This window comes from Mytilus galloprovincialis, chromosome 4, assembly GCF_965363235.1.
Source record: "Mytilus galloprovincialis chromosome 4, xbMytGall1.hap1.1, whole genome shotgun sequence".
Lineage (NCBI taxonomy): Eukaryota > Metazoa > Mollusca > Bivalvia > Mytilida > Mytilidae > Mytilus > Mytilus galloprovincialis.
In genome coordinates this window covers 39,583,482-39,598,138 of record NC_134841.1, presented here as the reverse complement: position 1 = coordinate 39,598,138, position 14,657 = coordinate 39,583,482, and the positions used below count along the sequence as shown (strand labels likewise).

Genomic DNA, 14,657 nt, shown 5'->3' with positions numbered 1-14,657 from the left:
TCAATATGCTAAACTAAAAGTAAGTTTATTAAGTTTTAGTCTAGACTAATTTGGCTGCTTAAGTGATCCAAAATAATAATATTAAAAAGGGAAAGTCAAGTCACTCTGAGATTTAAAACACAAAATATGGTATTCCATTTGAATTTTCAACTTATATTTTTTTTTATTTTTTTAAATACTGAATGTAAACTCACACTTGATTTCAGTTATTCGTCAATAATGATTTTTATTCTTGGAATATCCGAAATATATATAGAGTACTTTCTGACAGACTCTGGAAATAATTACACCGTGTTGCAAATATCGATGTCATTTTTATGTCAACCACGGTAAACAGGCCGTAAATACCGCACTGTTCCGGCATTGATTTATGTTTAGTCAACATTGTTTATTTCCGAAAATATCAAGTTGCGAAAACAAGACGATTTCACCACTGATTCACCAGAGAACCATGTCGCTTTACTGAAAAGCATCCATATTCTAGAAAAAAAAGTCAACATAAAATTTAAAATGAAATATGCCAAGATGAAAAATGCAAAAGATCAATGCCTGAATGTATGAACTAGTATATAATTTTTCTATGCTGCTACATGTATGATGGGTTTGCAGGTTTAAGCCAATCCTTAAAATCATGGGTTATTTTTATGCCCCACCTACGATAGTAGAGGGGCATTATGTTTTCTGGTCTGTGTGTCTCTTTGTGTTCGTTCTTCCGTCCGTCTGTCCCGCTTCAGGTTAAAGTTTTTGGTCAAGGTAGTTTTTTTGATGAAGTTGAAGTCCAACCAACTTCAAACTTAGTACACATGTGCCCAATGATATGATCTTTCTAGTTTTAATGCCAAATTAGAGTTTTGACCCCAATTTCACAGTTCACTGAACATAGAAAATGATAGTGCAAATTTCAGGTTAAAGTTTTTGGTCAAGGTAGTTTTTGATGAAGTTGAAATCCAATCAACTTGAAACTTAGTATACATGTCCCCTATGATATGATCTTTCTAATTTTTATCCTAAATTAGAGTTTTACCCCTTATTTCACGGTCCACTAAACATAGGAAATGATAGTGCCAGGGGGGCATCCATGTACTATATGGACACATTCTTGTTTTTTGCACAAATTTATATCCATTTCGTGAATTATAAATAAAAAAAACAGTATATAATAACTCATTTTGGTCAATAGTGTCCTATATATAAATATGCATTCCAGGTTAGTTTAGTTTGATTTAGTTTAAGGTTCCACTATTAAAGTCAAAATATAGGACACTTCATCAACATCTAAACTTTGTCTGTAGTTTTCAACCTATAATGAATAAAGTGAAAAAATATGGGAACATATGTTCATTTAAACATACTTAACATATATTTACTCTACATACATGTATGAATGGCCTATTTATACTTTTAATTTGGCTAACAGCAATTAAGCAATTAACTAAAATAACACAAAAAGACACTTTAACATCACTACTAAAAGGGCAATTCACTTACTAAGTAGATGAAGCGGGATGCAACATGTACAAAATGTATGCTAAAAGGAAAATATGCCCCTTTTTTCTTAAAATCACCTATTTTAATCTTTAGAAATTGAAGGTTTGAGTGTAGAAATTAATTTATTTCTTCCATGCGTACACCAATTTTGACATACATGTAGGAAATAAAAGTCTGTCATTATAAATCTTGCTGAATTTTTTTAGGTGATTCCAAGTTGTAAACCTTGAGCTATCTTGCTGTTAAAAGGGGAAAATGAGTCAACCTAAACCAATGAAGTTACCGACTGCAAGGATGCCCCCAGTGAAGGCCATGCTTGAGAAAGGTATCCCAGGGTTGACATCACTTGATTCTATTATAGCAGACCTGGATCAACAGTTAGAGGCAAAGAATAAACAGTAAGCCAATAAAACTCTGACATGCTTGTAATTTATTTGAGTGGAAAATTAACACACAACTCTTTTCTTACAGCAATTTGTTATGGGGTTGGTGGGTATAAAACAAAGAGGCAGTTACCAAAATGATGTAAAAAAAAAAGGTAAAAGAACCATTTGCCTCTATTTCAATACTTAATTTCATTTACAAACTATTTGATATGCCATTAACAAAAAAGTTGTTTTGATTGATATGTTTATTAACCTGCTTAATAACATTGAAATGAAGTTAAAAGTATGCGCACCTTGTTAAAAGAAATCTTTCCGATGACAGAGACTAATCAATGAAACTGGTATAAGAAATTATAATTTTTTAATTTTTTTTTAAATTTTATTTCATAAAATTAAAATCTGTTGATTATGTGGTGTCAGACAAGTTGTTATGTAATTTTTCAGGCCTTTACAAATTATTTTTTTCTTTCAAAGTGAAATATGAAGTTAAGGAAGTTAATAATAATACAAAAAATAGAAACAGTAAATTTACTCCACATTTTTTTTTATTTTTGTCAGTACATATATCATTTATATCATAGTATTAATAAAGTTAATATCCATCATTTCAAACTAAAATCAATGAATGTATTTTCTTTTATAAACAGAATGGCAGACTGTCTGAAAGGTATTGTGAAGACATGTAACGACATGCCAGGCAACAAGCAGTCAGACAACCCTAAAGATTGTATTACGTACATGTTAGATTCACACCTACTGGAGAAAGATTCATGTTATGATCCAGAGGCTGATGATATCAATACAATCTTAAGTCATGTGGTAAGTAGGTAATACATGTAGAAGTTTTCTCAAGATGTGCAACTTGTTTAAACCAAATATTGTTTCTAAGGGAAACAGGAAACAATTATGCAATCTGATTAAAATATAGATCCTGTATTAACATTATCTAACAACACTGCATTCTACTTTCAGTTGAATGTCTTGTGAACATCTGAAGAAAATTGAAATAAAAAAACAAATAAATAGTGCAAAAAATTCTCATTGTTTTTCATTCTTTTACATGTCTCTATTTTACATCTATTGTATACTTATACTATTTTTAAATATTTAAGGTAAGAAAGTATGATGTACCCCAGCACAATAAGTTATTTTTATTTTCCCATACTTTTTTAGTCCAGTACTCTTCAACAAACACCAGGCAGTGAAGAAATTATCTTCCAGGATTTATTGTCCCTGTCATCTTGTCAGGGGCTGACATTGCCACTGAAATCATCCAATAAAGACCCACTACAATCCATGACATCACTGAACACTGTCACTGACAGTGTGGAACAGCAAGTGACCGAAGAATGGGAACACATAGCCCGGCGCTTCCAACAATATTTTCAACATTCCTTAGAAAATATACCAGTCAGTGCAAAACCGTTAAGTATAGATTTATATGAGAAAAAGCGAGTGAACCATTTACAGAGTCTCTCTGTGTTATATCCCACTGAAGATGTCCTAGTGAAATATCAGACACTGAGGTCGCTACAACTTGATAAGTGTTTTCAAAATTTACTTGCTGGTGTTAATGCTGATAATTTCAGTTCTGTTGATGTGACCAAGAATTGCTGCTACCTAGCAGACATCATATTGAAAATGATCAAGGAAGATTTCATTGTTTTCAATTCTGGAGTTTTTAAACGTTCCTTTAACATTGCACGAGCCATGCATGACATGTACTTGGAGAAATATTCAGATGAAATGTCAGCCCTTGTAGAGGACATCTGGGAAGATATTGAAGAAATTATGAATCAGAAATCGTCAAAAAATAGTAGTAGAGCCAAGCTCCCTGTTAGAAATGAGAGTAGTGATTCTCTGCCCTCCTCTAAAAGCTTTAGCAGTATAACAGCAGCTATGGACAAACTACCTCGAGACTACATTGCTTCTATTGTAAATGTAGTCAACTCAATACTTTACATAGAGGAACATGTTGAAAAGTTAATACAGACTTCAGCATGGGATTCATCAGGGTTACCTAGTAGGAAGATTAAAAGGAAGGGAAGCTTAAAAGGTAAACAAATACAGTCACATGATAGGTAGGAGGGAAATATTATTGGTTGTTTCATATATAGTTTATTAAAAACTGGTCACCTTAAAACGTTTAAGAAATAAAGCTGAGAAAATACAACACGAAAGAAAGAAGTTTTATTGCAAATTATGTACAGCATGTATACATAAATGAGATGGATAATTACACTTACAATGATTCTATACATAATATTCCTGGTTTACAAAAGTATGTACATTATATATATGCATGAACAAGCATAAAAAATTTAAACTTCATCGAACATTTTAATTCCTGGTTCACCTTTAACCATGAAATCCAAGAAAATAAGTATCCCAACGATAATAATTAATCCACAGTACATTTATAATATTAGAAACGATAAATAGATTATAAATCTAAATTGTCAAATTTTCAAATGAATGAAAAAAGGTTATAGTAATAAATGTGTGATTAATTTGATGACTGTATTCATAGACACATTAACAATTACATACACATTTTACAGGTGTTTTGAAAACCAGTTCCAGTCCAGAACCACCTAGAAGACCAATGAGTTATACAGGATCTGGTCTCGAGGACTTTACTGATAGTCTCAACTCATCATTTGGGTCATATCCTGGATTGTCAGATAACACACCAGCACCCAAAGGTTGGTTATTGGACAAAAAAATGTTGGAATGCATGTTGAAACATTTGACACAAGAATTTTGTCTGAATTTTAGATGATTGATTTTCAATATTGAAAGTTGATGCTATTGTCAGACCATTTTCATAAAGTTATATATAATGACAGTTTAGAACACTTTAAAATGTATATATGTAATAAAAATATGTTAAGGGGAATGGGGATTCTAAAACTTAAGGATGTACTTAGGTGATCTAAGTTAAAATTAAAAAAATAGAAAATTGATACTTTAAGCTGAAATAGTGTTAATAGTTAAGGATCAAAATAAGCTAGAAATATTGATAGGTCATAGAGCTCCTTTGATATTTGATTTATAAAATATGGCGGGAAAAGGCTGACTCTGACTTTTACCTTATATTTGCATTGGTATTATTTGGGTCTCAAATCAAAAGAAAGAAAATCAAAAATCTGCTTCAATTTTGTCAACTGACCCTTTCAGAGCTATTAATTAAGTCTTATGTTAAAAGATAAATATGTGTTATGGGGCAAAATATTTCACTTTGTATTATATGGAAAAACACTAAGGAGTCCGAACATTTGACACTTATTCCAAAACCTCACCTAAGTACATCCTTAATGAAAGATAAATATACTTTAGGAATTTAAGAGTTATCTCCTATCTACTAAGTGAGTTATCTCCCATGTACAACTACACACATTTTGCATTTAAACTTTTAAAATCATATATAAAAACATTATTAAAATGATTGATAATAATCTTATTTGTTTTCTGGCAAAAACTTACGCAAATATTTATTCTATGCTATTGTCTGACAATCAAAAAAGAATATTTAAATGAATATTACATGTTGTATTTACAAATATTGTTAGTTGCATCATATGTATCTACAAGACGTAAAGGTAACAAATTTAATTTACAAGCACTTTAAATGGCGTTGAAAAGAGATGCATTGGGATGGGGCATTCTTGATTCAAGTTAATCAAACAAACAGATTTAATTTAAGGAACTACAATGTATCTGTTAATTTTCTTCTCAAAATGCTCATGTCTTGATATCTTCGTTTTTTATTTGTGATTATTTTACAATACAGAAAATCAATTTTAAGCAATAAGTATACCTAGCATGACATCAGTATGGGAATTTCATTGTGTTCTATTGTTAAAAACAATGAGTAGTCCCAAAATGAATCTATTTCCCACAAATAAGTTCTAAAGCAGTGGTGTACCAATCAGGTAAATAATGAATACTTGATATTGAAACTCCATAAGGAAATTGAGAAGCCCAATTGATGTGTTTTCGTCAATCAAAGCATAGCCTAGTCATAAATCAAAACATGATACAAATGATTTGTTTGTGTAAAACAGTGTATGCATAGTTTTCTTGAAAATATAATAAAAAATTCCTTACTGTGCATCAATTAACAGAAACATTTACAACTTGATTACTGTTGGTTCCTCAATCTAAAGATTGATTTGCAACTCAATAGACCATATCTGTGTTGGTTTTTATTTATGTCTTTAACCGCTTAACTAAATTGCTTTTAAATCATGAGTGCAACATTGTATAACATCAGACCATAACAGGGTTCTTTAACCCTTGTTGCTACCTGTTGATCAAATGTTCAAAGACAAATTCATTTAACATAATTAAATATACAAATGACCCATAATGATAAAGGTTAAGTCATTGGTGAAGCTTTTTTCTCAATGAATAATCTCAATTAAATGTGATGACACATTAATGCTTGAAGAATTTAAAAAAAATATTTATAGAAATGAAAGAAAGGCTCCTAATCCTAAGTTCATCAGCAGTGTAAACCAAAAGAAAAAAGAAGATATACAATTTATTACACAAACTAAAAAAAAACCAAAAAACATGCAAAAAAGCTGCTAAAAAATGCACCCCATTAAATGTTTTAGCTTGCACAATCTAGGTGAAAACACCATGAACAATTTCAAAAACTTGCAGCTTTTGTTTTGAGGTTATGGATAAGCTTTATTGACCACTGCCACATGCATCTCTAGGTACATGATCTTTCTGTCTGTACCAAACAAGTAGTTGATAATTGTAACTTAAGAGAAGGTTTTCCAAAACACTTTCATACATGGCAGAATTTATACTCAGGACCACATACTGTATCATAATTTATTCTTTATTTTGGAAGACTTCTTGAATTGTTTATACATATCTGGCCAAATGATATCACACTGAAAGCAAATAAAAGATCTTGTTCTTTTAGTCTTGTACAAATGTATATTTGACACCAAGTTTGTTGGTTTGATAAGAGCATTCAAAGGGAATATTTTTTAAATGATTGTGTTTTTGAATTTCCAAGAATGGGGCAAATTTAGAGAAAAAACATAAGCATAAAAATTATAGCATTTGTTTGTAATTTATAACTCCTATACACTGTACCAAGGTCAATATCAATGGAAATGATGGTGATCTTATCCATCAGAGTGATCAAGGTTTTTCATTATATAAAAGTAACACAATTATTTTTTAATACTCAGTATCAGTACAATATTTCTTATATTTTATAGTTGTGGAAAAATCCAGGGAAGAAAGACTTCGTTGGGAATGGAAGTTAATGTTTAAGAAGATAGGTCATGACCTTGCTCAGTTTGTCAATAATCAAATACGCAATCAGTTTAAAATTTCATTGGATAAAGAATTGGCTGACTGGACACACCTACATGTCCTAGTTACTGAACCTGTCAAAGAAGAGTTGTGGGGAGGAAAACTGGATTATCCTAAATTTGTTACTAAGGTTAGAAATAGTTATTAGAATTATTAGACTAATATTGATGTTTGCTATTTACTGTAATATCTTTTTATAATACTTGATAATCAGAGGCGGATTTAGGAGGTCCTAGTGTGCCCAGCACCATTCCCCTTTTTTGTGGGAAAATTTTTGTTGATAATACAAGAGATCGCTGAAGCATATGTTTATGAAATATGAATATATCCTGTCTTTTACTAAATTATCACACTGAGTCCGATTTTTTAGTTGCTAAATGATAATGCAAAGTCTGCAGAATACTATTTTTCTATTTGGAGATATTATTCAGAATCTGAGTTAACCAGTATCTATATGCAGTCTGCTGCAAGCCTTATGAAGCAAGATATTTCTCTTGAAATTAAAATGTTCAACAAATACTAAATTTTCTATAGGCTTGCATGCAGATTTCGGCAAAACCATGAAATTCAATATCCACAAACATGTAAGCTTTCCTTAATCCAGGAAAATTGGTACCCACGAAAATTAAGAATCCACAGTATGCAGATTATGTTTGATCAAATTCTATGCATGCAAATATTAGTATACGTTTTTGTTTTTTTAATTCAAAAAACGCAAATATTTAAAGGTGGGAACAGGCTTTTCATATGTGTTACTTATTGCAAAAAGATTTAGAAAATACCACAGTGAGAATGAAAGTTTCCTTGCAAGTTGCCAATAAGTGAATTTACCCTTAGTACATGTTTACAGCATACCAATATTGTAATAATAATGGAGACGTTTTACATTGCAGGCTGTGTTAGATTTTATGAATGAATTGGACTTCCTGTTACCCTTTGCTAAAGCAGGTTATGATGGAGCACTGCATTGTGTTAGAACAGCCTATGTGGACTCAGTTTGTTTATGTTTACAAAACTTGCATGTTCATTTGACAAAGGTATGTTGACTCAGTTTGTTTATGTATACAGAACTTACATGTTTATTTAACAAGGGTACCTCCTGTTTAAACATTTATTTTCAAATGCCATATATGAAGAATTTTTGCATCAGATATTTTACCACAGAATTTATCCTTCATCAACATTTCACTTTCATGTAAATCATTGCTCAAGGCCAAAACTTGTGAACAATAAAGAACGTTACCAGTAGAATATATTTGAATACAGTACAATATATGCAAAAAGTTAAAAATTTCAAATTCTGAAAAAAATGAACAATGAAATATATTTTAAAAACTTATTTACCAATGAAATAATTTATTTTTGTCTTGCATAAAGAAAAATTTTGGAAAACCTTGTTAATTCAAAATGAACCCTGTTTTCTATCTACAGAATTTACAGTTTATATATATTTTTTTGTAGAATTTTATTTTTATTATAATTTTATGTTTTACCAGTTATGCAGTGACATTCCTAGAAATGCTCCAATGAAAAGCTTGTATGCCATTCTTTCCAGTGCAGCTTATGTCAGAAATCAGTTGCAGTATTATGAGACAGTTTTGGTCCCAGAAGAAAGCAGGTATGTGTATAATTAGTCTATAGTTCTCTCTAGCTCGATCTCTTGTCTACAAATTATATTTATAACCCGTAATGCAAAAGGATATGTTTCAGCAGCCACTTTTGTGTCTGAATCTTACACAAACACATATCCATACATGCTGATCATAGTTGTTTACAGACAGCAAGTTTATAGACATGTCTACATTTTTTTTTATATTTGTAGAATTGAGTGTTGATGCTATTTCTTTGATAGATTCTGTTGAATTTATTCACAACCATTATGCTATAGAAATTAGATATTTTATAGATATAAGGAAATGTGGTATGAGTGCCTATGAGACAACTCTCCCTCAAAGTCACAATTCTTCAAAGTAAACTAATATACAGGTCAAAGGAATACCTTCAAGACAGAGCCTTGGGTCACACCGAACATCATGCTATAATGTGCCAAAAATGACTTGTGTAAAACCATTAAAACAGAAAAACCAACTGTCTAATCTATATAAAAAACCACTCATGAACTTTAGTACACTTTTGTAGTTTTAGGCTGCTACTCCCTCTTGTAAATCATGAATCATCCACTGAATAAATAAACATGGGTGTAATTTATGATTTAACAACAATATGAATATTTCTTATGTTTATCTTTGATGATAGTTTTATTTTTATTCCAGTAAGAGAATATTTGCAGAACCATATAAGAAGTTTGTTGAAGTCGTAGATGTTGTCACTAAACTTATGATAGAAATACATAAAAACTATATGGCTACCAGTATACTACATGATGCTGAAAGTTATAACTGGGCGGACATGAAGGATTTCCATGAGGTTAGTGAAAGATTGTGTGAAATAAACAGGGCCATAGATGGTTCTAAGATACTATAAATTCCAAATAAAAATGTGTTCAATTCTTTATTGCAAAACATGTGACTACTAGCCCAGTAGATGAGTTTTATGAAAGGAAAAAATGCACTTAAAACATTTTGAAAATATGTTTCCTGATATCACAATTTAAAATGAGCATTATTGCAATATTTGCTAAAAATTATAAGAAATTATATGGAAACTTTTTGGAAAGCAGACTTTGGTTAAAACACTGCTATTTAACCCTTTTGAATGGTTTTTCATTCTTAATTACTATTTGTATTACAGGGAGAGAGATGTTCCTATCCCATACAGATGTGGAATTATCACATGAGAGGTCTTCAGTATGATTTATGGACAATGTGTCCACCAAGACTCGGTCAGAAAATATTTGGTGAAATTTTACAGGAATCATTACAGATATTGGGACAGAGATATGCTCATGCTCAGCCTTCCTATAAACGCATTCCTCAGTTCAGGTATTTTAAAGATAGCTATAGAAATTTTGAATTTTTCATATAATTATATTTATAGTTAGCCGAGTTAGGGGTTTAAGGGGAGAGTTGGCTATTTCCTAAAATACCTGACAAAATATATCTTTACAGCAACTTTTCTAAATGATATGAGACAATAAATCGTTATTTAATATTGATGTGTAGAAATTATCTTATATATAATGCTATACAATTTCAAGTTTTAAAAATAATTAGATTTTTTTTTTTTTTTAAACTCGGAGTGCAATAACATATTTTTTTTTAAACTTTTATAAGACATTTGACTTTTAATTTTATATAGCTTTTGTAAAGAATGCCATGTATAAATTATAACATTTATTTAATTTTCAGATGTGATATTATTACTGTTTTGTTATGTACAGTAGAGATGTTATTTCATTCATGTCGATCATTGTACCAGATATTGGACGTAGGTGATTCTCATATCCCACACTACAACATACAGAACCTGTGTACTACATTACTATCAACCATGGCTATTGTTAGCTCACCACTGGAAATCCTTTATAGGTAATTCTTACATTATAGGTTTATAGATTTATACTTTGGTCAGAAAAGGCATCCCTTTACAGTTAATGGGGCTATCTGTTAGTCTTGTGGTAGTTTGCTTGTTTTGTGTATATATCCAGAAAATAAACTTCAATATAAATAAGAAAATGACACAGAAATTAACAATTAAAGGTCACCGTACAGCCTTCAACAATGAGTAAAGTCCATACCGCATAGTCAGCTATAAAAGATCCTGAAATGACAAATGTAAAACAATTCAAATGAGAAAACTAACAGCCTAATTTAAGTACAAAAAATGAACGAAAAGCAAATATGTAACACATCAACAAACGACAACCTCTGAATTACAGACTAAAGTATACATTGTCTGGGATATGAGGCACTCAAATTAATTGAATATGGGTTGAGGCATTTTCCTTGAATATGTGTAAGAACAATATTTCAAAGGAAAGGTTGAAATTTCGTGGTGGTCGATATTTAAGGAGCGCCTCACATGTCCCCATGCATTCTTGAAAAACCATAAATTTATTATTAATTTAGATTTCACATATTTTATTTTTATTTTTACAACTGGAGCTCACATATAATACATAAATTCATATAGAAAAAGATTATTGATTAAAAGTGAATTGTCCTTAAAATATTGTTAGCAATCACATAAATACTATAGCAAATCATACAATTTTATTGATATACATGTATGTTATAGAGAATTTAAGAAAGGATACATGGAAAAAACACAGAGAGGTGGCCAGTTTTCTCCAGTGGCCAACACAGCAGGCACCAATACTGATTGGTTGTCATGGATACAGCCAGGAGTGTTCCAGAAAAGTTTAAAACAGTAAGTGTTCTGAAGAAAATAGGGGATAATGCAAAACGAGGTGGGTTGTGGTCATTTGGATAGCTATTTGAAAGAAAATATTAAAATTTTTACCACATTCCACACTACATTTTTAGTCAAGAATAGCTTATTATTGCTGGCGAAATAATTTATAAGTTACAGGAAATACAAACAAATCAAACTTTCTTTGTTTGTAGAACTTTTTTGGGATTCATTCATCACCCATAAAACAGTCCTGATGAAGAAAATGCTATGTAAGAAATATGTTATACTATCTTAATTGGTTTATTTCTTTATTTTAAGGTATGATGTAATGCAGACAACCACTGCAGTATACATACAATGTAAATTATTACTAACTCAACCAGAAATAGATTGGGCAATGACACTTCAGGTAAAATAAAAGAAATTCTGAATGACTAGACTTTTAAAAAATATTAACTATCAATTACAAGGCATTGTTGGATTGATGTTAATTACATTTACTTAAATAAGTCAAATGTCGCTGATGTCTAGATTTATACAATGTTTTTCTTAAATTTGGATTGGAAAAAAATAAATGTTTTGTAAAAATGACTATAATAACAGATAAAGGCCATTCCAAATTGATTATTTTTTTATGGGCAAAAATTGGATTTTTTTATTTTGAAATTTTTTTTAGCAAGAGATTCCTGAAAATTGGTGAGAGGAAGGCTTATTCAAAGTTTTATTCATCAAAACTTGGCTTCAGAAGCAAGAACAAATATTTCTACATACATTTTATTTTTATTTTCCATTAAATTGACAAGCGAGCAATGACATTTGAAGATGTTGATTGCATTTGAATGAAGCCATAATTCAGAAAGTCTTCAGGGAATAAAGGGAACAAATTTTTTTAATTACAGTGAGTTGCTTGTAGGTGTTATGGTAAAATTTTACCTATAGCTCAACCTGTTTTTAAAATTGTCAACACAATAGGGACATTTAAATTGACCAGTTGGTATTGTTAGATTTAAATCTACCTTGATGCTACCTGTAAAAAAATTTATTCACCTAACCAAAAGTTTCAGCATGCTTTTTTCCTGAACTTTTTTTTACCTAGGATTATTCTATTGAGAAATTTTTATTTTACTGTCATTCAAAATCTTATGAGTGATCAAGCCAAACAAGAATAACTATATCATATATTTTATTTTCTTGCAGTTACATGTAATTTAAAATTGCATGACCTAAAATGCACTACATTTCATCTAAATGTTTGCATAGCCACTACTAGCAGTGTTTAATACCCTAAATAATCCAGCCGTGATATTTCACTCACTTTAATGAAACCTCAAAATCATATTTGAATAAACAATTTCATTAATTTATTTACACTAATATTTGACATCTCATCCAGAATTCCAATGATTTTAAATAATTCCCAATTTTATTCATTTTTCACTACTTTACTAGATTTTTTTCTAAATCCATAGTATAAATTCTGATTAACTTCCAATTATATACATCCTAATTTAACAGGTGCAGAATCTATACATAATTCAGAATCATTTCCATTACTATATTCCAAATAGTTATCCTCACTTATATTTTGTAATATTTTATTTATATTTTTACTATATATCACCTGATTTTAATATATCCACAGTAAACATTTTATTTCATTTCCTATAATAAATTTCCAAATCAAACAATATTTGATTCAGAATTTTATAATGACTATTTCCAATTTCACATTCACTTAAAACATTTCCTCATGTTTGGAATATTTTAGAATATTTTACTTTCATTTTTCACTTTATCACTGGATTAGACCATATCCACTGCATTACTTCAACATTTTATTTCATTTCCTATAATAATTTCCAAATCAAACAATATTTGATTCAGAATTTTATAATGACTATTTCCAATTTCACATTCACTTTTAAAAAACATTTCCTCACGTTAGGAATATTTTAGAATATTTTACTTTCATTTTTCACTTTATCACTAGATTAGACTATATCCACTGCATTACTTTAACATTTTATTTCATTTCCAAGATCCCATTTAAATAGGGAATCATCTTAAATTTGTAATAGATCCCAAAATTAATAATGAATATTTCAAAAATCACATTTAAAGCCACAGAAACATGTTGGATGAACTCACACTATATCTCCTACTTGAATTCCAGTTTTGAATTCTTTAAATCTTTGACATAACTAAATCCCATCGTATGAAAAATTGAATTCCTTTAGTGAACACAGCATTTTATGCACAAAACTCCCACTAATATTATAATAGATTTCAAAGAAAAAACACAGCAAAGTATACTCCAAAATTATTTCGAATTTTATATGTACAACATCATATGTAAGCCCCACAAAACGGTTTGAATGAATTATTACCTCCTTGATGTCCTTCATGACAATAAAATCTTGAAAGAAACACATCACATTTTAAGAAGCAAAATTGCTATAAAAAGTCTGAGTAGTGAATTCAAATAAAATAAATCCAATATTGTATGCACAATGACACCAAAAGATTTAAAACATTGCAAATAATAATCCAAAATGAGAATCTTGAAGGGTCATGTGAAGAAAAAAACAACATATCCCTCTGAAAATTTGAACTGTAAACACCCTGAACAGCTATTTCTTGTTTCACTGGCAGCTGGACAATACTATGTATAAGGGTTCGAATTTTAAAGAAGCATTTTGGTGTAAAAACAGTTTAAATTTTCAAACATAGTAATACATATTTATTTTAATCTTTTACTGATTTAGAATTTTAGGTAAAAAATAGATAAATCAAATATATCAGGGATTTAAAACAATGAAAACCAAATTATTTTCTTCCCTATCAATTTTTGATAGAATAATCCTAGGTAAGAAAATCTTCAGGAAAAAAGCATGCTGAAACTTTGGGTTAGGTGAATAAAAATCTGTACAGGTAGAATCAAGGTATATTTAAATCTAACAATACCAACTGGTCAATTTAAATGTCCCTATTGTGTTGACAATTTTAAACACAGGTTGAGCTATAGGTAAAATTTTACCATAACACCTACAAGCAACTCACTGTAAGAGTTGATAGCCTTTGTCAAAGATAAAAAAATCATCAAAAATCAGAATTTTATAAAACAAA

The 14,657-nt window shown here is 30.0% G+C and overlaps 1 protein-coding gene across 2 annotated transcripts in view; it reads left to right on the top strand.

The window, feature by feature from the left end:
* The first annotated feature begins 404 nt into the window (after window positions 1-404).
* Window positions 405-14,657, top strand: part of LOC143072120 (uncharacterized protein KIAA0825-like) — a 32,322-nt gene continuing 18,069 nt past the window's right edge. Inside the window, exons 1-14 of one of the 2 annotated variants that reach the window (XM_076246923.1) lie at window positions 405-555; window positions 1,695-1,886; window positions 2,522-2,693; window positions 3,048-3,930; window positions 4,436-4,579; window positions 5,447-5,476; window positions 7,121-7,347; window positions 8,111-8,254; window positions 8,714-8,835; window positions 9,491-9,644; window positions 9,969-10,159; window positions 10,526-10,705; window positions 11,415-11,546; window positions 11,850-11,940. In XM_076246923.1, coding sequence (XP_076103038.1) covers window positions 1,744-1,886; window positions 2,522-2,693; window positions 3,048-3,930; window positions 4,436-4,579; window positions 5,447-5,476; window positions 7,121-7,347; window positions 8,111-8,254; window positions 8,714-8,835; window positions 9,491-9,644; window positions 9,969-10,159; window positions 10,526-10,705; window positions 11,415-11,546; window positions 11,850-11,940 — 2,613 coding nt within the window. In that variant the 5' untranslated portion in view covers window positions 405-555; window positions 1,695-1,743. The remainder of the gene's footprint in view (window positions 556-1,694; window positions 1,887-2,521; window positions 2,694-3,047; window positions 3,931-4,435; window positions 4,580-5,446; window positions 5,477-7,120; window positions 7,348-8,110; window positions 8,255-8,713; window positions 8,836-9,490; window positions 9,645-9,968; window positions 10,160-10,525; window positions 10,706-11,414; window positions 11,547-11,849; window positions 11,941-14,657) is intronic. The other variant, XM_076246924.1, reaches the window with a different exon arrangement.